Genomic DNA, 10,973 nt, shown 5'->3' with positions numbered 1-10,973 from the left:
TAAATAAATAAACCCACACTGGTGCTACGTCGCTAAAGAGAGTTCCAGGCGCCTGGTGCGTCGAGAAGTGAAACATGTCGGGGCACCGGGCCCGCCAACCCCCACCACGTCCTCCCTGAGACCTGCAGGGACGAGCAGTGGCAGCCGCCTTGGAGCTCAGACGTCGGGCATGTCCCCGGGCCTTGGCTTCCCGGCTGCTCGCTTCTTGACGCCTGCTTTTCAGGCCCGTGTAGACAGGGAAGTGGTGGGGAAGTGTCCCGGGTGACGTGAGGGCTCTGAGGCCCACCCTGGTTTCAGATCCAGGTGTCAGGGTTCTCCTGTCCCTCCAGAGGCAGGGCTCTGTGCTGGCTGCGTTCTCGTGCCCGTGGGGGTAGCCAGTCCCCACGCAGCTGATTCAGGCAACGCCTGGGAAGGTCCCTGTGGGCGCAGGGCTCACCTGCTCTAACAAACTGCAACACCTGAGAGACGCAGGCTCGCCCAAGCACCACCCGCCAGCCCCCGAGCAGCTGCCGTGTGTCCCAGGCTCCAACTGGGACGACAGTGGAAGTGTGACAGTGGGACGACGACTGTGGCGACAGCATTTCCCACGCACATTCTTGCCGCTGTCGTGGGCTCCACGGCTCTCCTGAAATAGTACCTGGACTTCTCAAGGTGGCTTTTGGGTCTTTTCCAGGTGTGTGTGCAAAAGGCAAGGGTAAATCATTCTTTCCAACACAGGATCCTTTATTTGAACTTTTCCTTGACAGTTTGTGAAGGACGGGCCCAGCCTCCCTCCAGGGCATGCGAGTGGTCAGTGCTCCTTGGATCTGGAAGGGGATAAAGGAGCAGCTGGTGACACAGCCAGCAAGGGTCACTAGGACAGACACGGAGTCTGCCGAACGCACACACCCTCCCAGGGCCAGCCTCTCACCCTTCCACTGGGGTCTTCCGAAGCCACCCGGCCCACCCCGCAGCCCTGGGGGACTGAGGAGGGAAGACAGGAGTGCAAGCAGGGCGCCCGGCTGGCTCTGGGGCTATTTTTGTTCTGACAAAGCTGCAGCTCAAAGACCACAAGGAAGGCAATTTCCCTGACGCTGGTCTCAGGTTCTGAGGAGGGTTATCACGATCGCAGGCGCATTGAGGCATTTATTAGGAGCAATGAGTGTGACCGAGATGTGCAAGGTCAGGGGCAGCGGGTGGGTTTTCTGTCCTCTGTCGGGTTAGGAAAGGCCAGGTGTGGAAGGCAGGTGAGCAGGGCAGCATTAGAGCTGCCCTCTGACATGGTGTGGGGGGCACTTACAGAACTTGGTCCCCGGTCGCTGACCCCGGGCAGCTCAGCTCCTTGTGAATGAGGCGGATCAGGAACTGCACCCAAAACGAAGAGGAGAGGCCGTTACTGTCGGCAGGGAGCCCGCGTCGGGCGAACCGGCGGCGCCCTCGGAAGCCCAGCTGCCACGTGGGGAGCAGGGGGGCTCCTTCTGGACATAAAGGGCTCAGAGGCCCACAGGGCAGCAGGAGCCTGAGGCTCGGGCCCCTGGGTGGGGCTGAGGGCCTGTGAGTCCCGCTGAGGCCACGCGTCTAGAGGTAAGGCCATTAAGACAGATTTCAGCCTAAAACCTTCCGGATCAAGATAGCCTTGAAATGAAATGAGTCCGATCATAAAATATCCAGATTGGAAACAGAGAGTAAAGACAAGGTGGCCCACGATCACGGAGACACTGGGTGGGGGTACTGGAGAGCCGCACGCCGGACTCTGAAAGCCAGGGGACCACCTCCTGGGCCCGGCACTCGGAGGCTGACCAGGCTGTCTTTGGAGCAGCCGAGTTTCATCTGGAAGCTTCTGGGGGAGCACTTGGCTCCACCGGGACCTTTGCTCGCAGCCCCCGCAGCCGCTGTGGGGGTAACCCAGGGACAGCTCTGCCTCACCTGCCACCTTTCCCTCGAGCTCCTTTACACGCTCACGGGGCCGAGTCCGTCTAGAGTCAGACCAGCGACAAAGCGCCCCTCTGGGTAGCTGGTTTGCGGCTGTGGATCTGGTCTTTCTGCAGGTGGACGCCAGCCCCACAGGAGGCTCCCTTACGAGGCAGCAGGTGCCCTCAGGCCCAGGAGGGCCTAGTGGGCTGACAGAGGCCCAGCACAGGTTAAAACCCACACAGCCCCACAGGACCCAGCCTCAGGCCAGAGCTCGAGGAGACGGGGACATGCATCGTCCTCGCGCTCAAGTTTCAAGGAGGAGCCCAGGATGCCCTCTTAGACGGAGTTCAGGCTAGAGAGAACAGGTGTGTCCCCCACAGAGAAGTGCGGTCGGCTGCTGTGCTCCGTCCTGTGCGCGTACAGTTAGGGGAAACGGGGAACGTGTCAGGTGCTAAGTACGGGGCTGGCGGCGACAGTGACACTTCTGCTGAGCAAGCTGACCCTGGAGTCTGAGCCTCCGGCCCACTAGCATCAGGCTGCTCGGCCGGAGCTGGCAGCTGAGCGATACACATGCCACCAAGTGCCACGTGTGAAGGGTTAGCAGGAGGAGCCCAGGGTTCTGCTAAGCAGATCACAGGAGGGAAGGGGGAGAAAGTGACCAGTGTTTTGCGTGGCATGAAATACACTGCAGTAGCGACGAACCTGCAGATCAAAGGTCGTATGCCAGTGTGTGACCACGTGCTGTGTCTGCAGGCGGGACCAGCCACCCGGCGCCCCCGAGACACGGGTCCGCAGGGGTAAGCCTACGCATGTGACGGCATGGCCACCAGGCGCTGGTCATGCTCCACGGACAGTCCCGCAGGTGCCTGGGTCTGACCCCACAGGGTGACCCGCCCGAGTTGTTGGGGTTCCCAGTCTGACTTGGGAGGTGCAACTGGTCTCTGACCAGCAGACAGAAGAGGTATGTCTGGTGTTTGTGCCGCTCCCGACTCCTCCCTGGGTGCGGGACGGCCCCTCTCCTGACACTTCTTCGTCTGGGTCTCTCTCACCTAACCCCGACAGCCGGTTGTTATTCTCCTGCCAGGTATTTTCACATTCCCTTTCTGCCCTTCCTGAACTGTGACGTGTCACGTGTGCTGTCCACTCTGCGAGCCCTGCAGCTGGCGGCCCGGCGCAGGCCGTTCACAGACCCGTTTGGACGTGTACACCCACCTGGGTTCCGCCCGCACAGCCCTGCTTTTCATTCCCGCAAACTGTCAGCTATTTTGTCATCAACCGAGCCCCATCCCATCTCCAGACCCCTCCACCCAGGGCCTCCAGGCAGATCCATTGGGTCTGTCCCGTCCTTGGTCTCTCTCTAATGCTGCCCACCACCCGCCTCTCTGTGCCGCTCCCTGGGGCTTCCTGCTGTCCCCATGAACTCCGTTCCTTCTCTGACATCTTCTGTAGCATCACGTATGCTCATTTTACGTCTATCTGATCCTGTCTTCTTGGACCAACGTGCCAGTGCTGCCTAATAAGCTGCCCACTGGAGCCCTCGAGGGTCCTGGTGTCCAGCTCCCCCTGGTGCAGGCCCGACACCCCACCTCCTCTCCCCGGGGGGCCCAACCCCTGGACCCTCCATTTCTGAGACTGACGACTCGCCCAGCTGCTCCAGCCAGAGCCTTAGCACTTATTTATGCTGCCTGGGTTTGGGGCCTGTGGCTACCCTCCCTTTCCTCAGGGTTGGCTGGGCTTTTAAAAGGAAGCGTGGTACATTTTCCCTGGCATTGGTGAGGGAGAGTTTCCAGTCTCTGAACAGCCCTACGGATGGAAGTCTCCTTGCCACTTAGGTCAAGTGATGTGGGGACTTAACTAAAACCCTAGAACAAATCCTCTGAGGAACAGCCTATGAGTTTCTGTATGAAACGGGGAGCTGTAACAGCCCCAAAATGAAAATACGGGACTTTCATTGGCTCGACAGAGCTGATATTTCCAAACCCTGAAGTCATTCTCCTTGGGTGTTTTCTGGTGAAGCAAGAGGAGGTGCCTGGCCCCAGGTCGGGGTCTCTGTGCACACCAGCCACTCTCAGGTATGCGCTGCATGCCTCTGGCTTGTGCCTGCTCCTTCTGTCCTGCAGCACCCCTGGGTCTTAGTGCATCTGCCCTAGAGAGTTGGGGCTGCCAACAGAAGCACCAGGTGCCTGCACCCATAGCCTCTGCTCCTTCTTTCTCATCCCTCTGGGTGCTGGGAGTTGGCAACTTCCCCAGGGGGCTGCTGGATGCAGGAGAAGTGCTGGGGCGACAGGGATCACCTGGTAGGTGGTGGGTTTCAGCTTGCTGTCTCCCCCAGTCCCCTCGATAATCCTGTCTTGGGAGCTGTTGTCATGCCCATTTAACCAACGTGGAGCTGCAGAACAGAGTGGGTGGACGCACACCCACCCACAGACGACGCACAGGGCTGGGGTCCCACGCAAGGGTGCCCCTTGCTCTGTGTGTCGCTACCATGCTGCCTGAAGCTGCAGAGCCACGGTCGGGCCTGCGTCTGCTCTGACGTTTGTTCAGACAACGTTTTGTTCAGACCACAAAGAGGAATCACGAGCGCTCAGGGCAGTCAGGCTCTGCCGCAGGCCAAGCCTCCCTGAGGACCGCGGGTCCCCGGGAGGCAGCACCACCAGTGTTCGGACAACAACCAAGGAGACTTACCAGTAAGGCACAGGCGTCAGCAAACATCAGCATGTAGAACACGTTGTTCCATCCAGACGGGGACAGGAGCCCGGCCAGCAGGGGGCCCAGGGCTGCTCCTGAAAGGGGCAAAGGGACACATGTGAGCTGTGTGAGGAAGACTCTGGAAGGTGGCTGACTGGAGTACCCAGGCCCCATTGAGTACAGACCGGTGCTTAAGGTTAAAGAAACACACTGACACCACAAAAACCCAGGCTGCTGGGGGTGGAAAGCTCACAAATACCCAGTACCGTGCGGGCGTGGCTGGGAAACCTCTTTCTGGAAGCAAATCTAGAAATATGTTCTGACCTTAAAACATTCATCCTTCTGATCCAACAATACCAATTAAAGACTTTATTAAAGAAATCAATCTAATGCACAACCTTAGATATGATTATGTTACGAAACGTACACTTGGTAAAACATGAGTAAGGCTTGTAGGTGCTGATACTGCATCGGTGCTAACGCCCTCGTTCTGATAATCAGGTGCTGTGGTTGCACCGCGGGATCCTTTGTCTTTACGGAACACTCACTGAATACACAGTTCCTGGCGAAGGGGCAGAATTTGCCCCTAAGTGGTTTGGGGGAAAAATATGCACATACACTTTTCTTACGTGTATGTGTAACGTGTTACAAGTATGTGTGTGTGCGCACGAAAAAAGATGATGTGTAGGATATATGAATCTCCTGTTCTATTTGTGCAACTTTCCTGTAAGTCTAAAATTATGTCAAAATGATTTTTGAGACCCTATCAAGATGAAAGAAAGCAAATATTCTTCAAAATGCCCAAAGATCTCCAAGAATGTGGCAGCAGTTTGGGTATTTATTGTCCTAAGAGTGACAGTGAAAGATTATGGCCCGTGCATAGGATGGGTCGTCGTTTCGGCATGGTAAGAAGTATGAAGAATTTACACCCACTTATCCTGACACTTAACCCTGAGAGGTAGGAGTTCTGGGGTCTTTGCCACTTTGTACGTACTAATGTGGTCCCAAGTGTTTACAAGGAGCCCTTACTACTTTTACACCTGAGAAGTGCTTGCGTGTGTTTTAAGTCTCAGAGGAGCTCCCAGATGCACACGGTACACTGCTCAGGTGTGCTTATCTGGGCACATCCCAGCACCACAGAATGGGCCACAAATGAATTTAACAACTTATAAGCCCACAAAGAGAAGGGCAGATGGGAGAAGGACCATTCTTGGGAGGATGGACTTTCAAGGGCACAACAAGGGCACGGGCTCCAGTCTTCTTGCTCAGAGAGAGACAGCCAGAGGACTCCTTGTTCACAGGCAGGCCTGTCCACGCACATGAGGCAAGGGGGTGGGGGTGGAAGGAGAGGGAAGGTGGGCAGCAGGTGAGAATTTTTTATGATGAACCATTAGGTCCGTCCCTCCACTCTCTTGATTCCAGGTTTCTCCTCCTCAACATCACTCCAGGGACACCCCCTCCGGCCACCAATGCTCACAGGACAGCAGCCCCTCAGCCTGGAAATTGTGAACCAGAGGCACTGGGCTCGGGGATTCGGGTGGAGATGAGGCAGCAACTGAGTCAGGGGATGGAGGGAAGGCCACCACTTCCACCAAGCAGGTGCCCACCCTCCCACGTGATGGCTGGTATGCTGGTGTGAGGCTCACACCCCAGCAGGCATTGAGGGGGGTTTCCTCCTCCAGATTCCAGGTGGATCCCACAACTGAGAAGACCAGTGTGGACACGCCATCCCACGCAGAAAGGGTTTCTAATAAGTGCTTGGTGGCTCATTCTTAAATACGAATCTGTGAAGGGCTGGCCACATTTATCTGTGTCTGAGGAAAGCCGCACACAAGCGGGGAGGAGGGGAAACCACAGGAAATAAACAAACCAGGGAGGAGAAAATACTCAGGAAATTGTAACACCTTTGGAGAACTGTTAGAAAATTAAGTTGAACCATATGATATTCTCACATTTACACCCAAAAACCAGTATCACCAATTTCACGATTCAATCTAACACAAGGTGTACCCAAGAAATAAGGACGGGATGCACCAGGCTTTTCCTCTCCCACAACACCCTGTGCTCGCTCTTCCTTTCCAGCCAGGCCCCACAGAATGGCTCCTGCAAAGAAGAGTGGCAAGGAGGGCCGTCATTGAGGCAGTGACCAGAGAACACACCATCAATGTTCACAAGTGCATCCATGGAACGGTTTCAGGAAGTGTGCCCCCTGTGCCCCCAGGCACTCAAAGAGATCCAGAAATTCGCCACGAAGGAGAGGTGAGCCCCACATGTGCACACTGACACCAGGCTTAACTAAGCTGTCTGAGCCAAAGGGATAAGGAATGTTCCATACTGTATCCACATGCGGTTGTCCAGAAAATGTAACATGGATGAAGACTCTCCAAGCAAGCTCTCTACATTGGTTACCTACGTTGCTGTCACCACTTTCAAAAATCAACAGTTAGTCTGGAGGAGAACTAACTGCTGATTGTCAAATAACGGCACAAAATTGCAAAATAAAAATACCCAAAACAAAACAAAAACAAAAACCCCACAAAAAGTGTGATGTACTACGGGGGCAGAAAAACACTAATGTGTGAGAACCAAAGTGAAGGTTGGAAAGTAAAGTCAAGAATATCTCTGAGAAAGCAGAGAAAAGAGAAAAAGACAGTAAAGAAGGGAAAAAGAAAAAAAAATGGAAGGATTAACCTAGAAAGGTTAACAGATATCTGACTAATCAGTTTTCCAGGAATTAAAACCAGGCAGCAGGAGGGGAGCCTCGTCAAAGAGAACACAGAGCACAATTCTGCAGAGAGGAAGGGCATGTGTCTCCGGGTGGGGTGGGCCCCCCGGGCTCTGGGCACAGAGGATGAAGAAGGCGCCCAGGGGTTCCCGGGGGAAGCAGGCGGAGCGCAGAAACGAAGGCTGGGAGAGGGCGACAATGGCCTTCTCAACGGAGACCATGGAAGCTACAAGACACTGGAATCCTGAGGAAAAAGGACTTTCAGCCTGGGATTCGTATCCGCAAGTTAGAGCAGGATCCAGACCTCGAAGACTCCCAGCCCCCAAGCTCCACCTCCCATGAGCTACTACTCAGGAAGCCACTGGAAGTCTCCTCCACCTAAGAGGAGCAGACACGGAGCTAGAAGATGGGTCCTATGTGGGCACATGGTGGAAGGGGTCGCAGGATTTGGGGGAAGAGGCTCTGGGATGAGGTGCAGGAGCAATGGGGCCAGGGAAGTCCCTCACTGCTGACAGTTGTAAGGGGGTGACGGGAAACAAAGGAGCAAGCATGACAGCAAAAAGTGTATTTCTTGGCTCAGAGTGAGCACAGCTAACACCACGCGAGGCACTGACTGAGGAGGATGAGGAAGGGGAGCGGGGCACAAGCGCCGAGCCCCAGCCTCCTTCCTAGGAGGACGGCAGACAGTGTCAGGCCGGGGACTGAGGCGTGTCGACTCGTATGCAAGTCAGACCAGAGGGAACAGCCGACGTGACTGCTTCCAGAACGAGGACTGACATTTTACATAATTAGCTCGCAGGGCTACCTGGTCTCGAAAGTTACATCACGTTTTACTTTGATAAAATGAAAATTAGCTGGAAAGAACTCAGGGCTCTATGTAGCTGCTCCGTGTAGGACATACAGACACCACAAGCCTCGCATCCCACAGGGAGGGGACTCCAAGCACCCTGGGAACGCACCTAACAGGTGGACCGTGTCACTGGAACTGCATGGCCCTGGTGAGCTGCAAGACGACACTGGCTTGTTTACTATGAGCTGAGCTTTGCCTGCGTCAAAACCAGAATTTACGACACCGAGCAAACGAGTCCAGGTGAACACTCCGTGGGCAAGGTATTTGCGGACCGCTGTGCATTTCAGCTCGAGCCTTCTTCTGTCCAGCGTGGGCAGCACGTACGGAGAGAAATGGCAGAGGGGCAGCCTGCTCCATCGCCGCTGCTTCCAGGGGCCCGCGGGCGGGGGGCTGGCAAAGCTGCAGGTGCCCCGTGGCCAGCGCGCTGAAGGTCAGTGGCCAGGTTGGAGGTGGTTCCCCTCTGCCGCCCTTCGTGGGGGGACGGTGCTCAGAGCTGTGCCTTGGTTCCTACTGGCGGCTCAGACGCGTTCTCCATCCTCAGCTGGGCACCTCCGCTCCCTCTTGTTTTTTTCGAAGAATATCAGGAAAGATGTGGTTTTCCACCTAACTCAATCGCCCTCCTTGTAAACCGTCACCCTCTGCTATCAAACAGCTCTCAGGGCTGCTGCAGAGGTGCAAGTGAGCTTAAAGAAACGGCTTCATGGTGGCAGTTGGGCTGATGTCCTCTGGGGACAGAAGGTGGTTCAAAGTCACAGATCTCCTGAGAACTGAGCTCCGCCCAGAAGCGTCCTGACTTCCGCCCGCATGTGCCCCAGCCGTGCTACGTGACGGGAGCTGTGCTGCCTCGTACACACCTGCCTCGGGCCCAGCACCACCTCCCTTTCTCTGGACGCGTCCCCAGCCCCTAAGAGGTGGCCCAGGAGGGGAATGTCTCACTTTAAACATTAGAGAGTGGCTTCTAACACTGCCCCCCAAATTCAAAGTCACCCCCAATCCAAAGATGGTGCAAAAGAGGCTCAGGCCTGGCCCCCTTAGAACGGTGACCTTGCCTAGTGCATTTTAGAACAAGCGGCACCTGTCACACGAAGTAAGCTGGGAGCCCTTGGGAACGGCAGCCAGGGCGTGATGGGGCTCCTGTGACCCAGAGGTGGGCGGTCCTGTCCCAGCGAGGTGTGGGTAGCTGTGTGAGCTGCGGGGAGCCCAGGCCCCTCTGAGCTGGCCCTTCCCTGTGAACTCAGCAGCCTGGACAGAGGCAGCCTGGCCCCGGCTGCCATCCTGGGGGTCCGAGCAGTCAGGCATTTCGGTTCACACTCCTCTACTGAGTGAGCGCTATGTTCCAGGTGCTTCTCCATGCTGGGATGTCAGCAGAGCACAGAACAGAGACTCCTGACCTGCAGCAGCTTCTGTTCAGGTCCACGTAGCAGACACGCAGAACATGCTGTGGAGACGAGACACCAGGGAAGAGGCGCCTGGAGTGTGGGTGACGTGGGTCCACCTTCCAGACAGCCGAGAGTTCTCACGGAGAGGGTGGTGTGATACCTGAGCCAAGACTCCAAGGGCCAGGCAGGAGGTTCCCCGAGGGGCGCTCCTCGGGCCCAGGACACAGCCCGTGCAAGGGCCCTGCACAGGCACACACTGGTATTTGTGAGCAGCAGCAGGGAGGCCGCGTGGCTCTGGAGAGCGGCGGGAAGGACTTCAGATTCTGCATCAGTAAGACAACAGTGGGCGTCCAGGAGTGGACGGTAGCGGTCTCTATCCTGCTAGCTCACAGGGCCACGGGCACCACCGAGAGAAACCTCAGCTTCCACAGTGCTGCAGGACAGCCCCAGGTGCCAGGCTCAGGGGGAACTGTGTTCTTACGGAGCCGCCTGAGTCTGGTAAGGGCTTAGTTCTACAGCTATGACGTTGTCCCACATGCCCAGGTGGCCCTCCCCACCTGGCTTGCCCTCTCTCACCATCGCCCTGCTGAGGGAGCCTGGGGCAGCAGGTGACCTGGGCTGCAGCTCAACATCCTCCCGGGCAGCCGTGGGCGCCACACCAGCCAACCTCCTGAGCTTCAGCTTCCCACGTCCGGAGAGGGACCAGAATAGGATCACAGGAGCCGGGTGCAGGGCAGGGGCCCTGGCGGGAGCGGTCACAGGGACGTGCTCCTTGCACGAAGGCTCAAGTAAGGTCAAGAATGTTGCCCTCAGCCTTCTAACTTGCCAGTAAGAACACGCTTGTCACTGTATCAGTTCCCATCTGCCTGTCTCTGAGTGAAGGACTTGCTTATTGTGCCACTTTTCTTTCCTCCAGAATATGCTACTGAATGCGCTTCAAGAACTCTAACGAGGGGTGCCTGGGTGGCTCAGTCGGTTAAGCCTCTGACTCCTGGTTTCAGCTCCGGTCATGATCTCATGGGTCCTGGGATCGAGCCCCATCGGGCTCCCTGCTCAGTGGGAGACTACTTCCCCTCTCTGTCCCTCTCCCTGTTAGTGCTTTCTCTCAAAAATAAATAAATAAATAAATCCCCCCCCCCCCCCATGAGCCTCTTAAAAAAAAAGGAACCATAATGAGGCTGATAACACCTGAATCTTGTATGCCTGGGGACCTATCAGTGTTCCTGCCCTTTGTGTTTGGTTAAGATCCTGTCCATCTTGAAATGGGAGTGATAAACAGGGGACCAGCGGCCCATGGGCCGAGAGGTAGCTTAGGTGAAAGCCCGAGCACGCGTTCTTTCACACAGAGGCAGAGTATTACCAACGAGTCCCGTCTGTCCTTCCTCTGGAGCCATCCGACCAGCGGACAGACGCCTACGTGGCCACTTCCCCCAGATGT

General features: G+C 56.3%; 1 protein-coding gene across 5 annotated transcripts in view; it reads right to left on the bottom strand.

Moving 5' to 3' along the window:
- Positions 1 to 702: 702 nt before the first annotated feature.
- The window catches only part of SLC37A1 (solute carrier family 37 member 1), a 74,165-nt gene continuing 63,894 nt past the window's right edge, over positions 703 to 10,973 (bottom strand). For all 5 annotated transcript variants that reach the window (XM_035709396.2, XM_025462069.3, XM_025462070.3 and 2 more), the window contains exons 18-20: positions 4,579 to 4,676; positions 1,280 to 1,344; positions 703 to 806 (exon numbers count right to left, since the gene is read on the bottom strand). In XM_035709396.2, coding sequence (XP_035565289.2) covers positions 791 to 806; positions 1,280 to 1,344; positions 4,579 to 4,676 — 179 coding nt within the window. In that variant the 3' untranslated portion in view covers positions 703 to 790. The remainder of the gene's footprint in view (positions 807 to 1,279; positions 1,345 to 4,578; positions 4,677 to 10,973) is intronic.

The sequence above is a fragment of the Canis lupus genome, chromosome 31, assembly GCF_003254725.2.
Source record: "Canis lupus dingo isolate Sandy chromosome 31, ASM325472v2, whole genome shotgun sequence".
NCBI lineage: Eukaryota > Metazoa > Chordata > Mammalia > Carnivora > Canidae > Canis > Canis lupus.
This window is presented reverse-complemented; position numbering and strand designations above follow the sequence as displayed.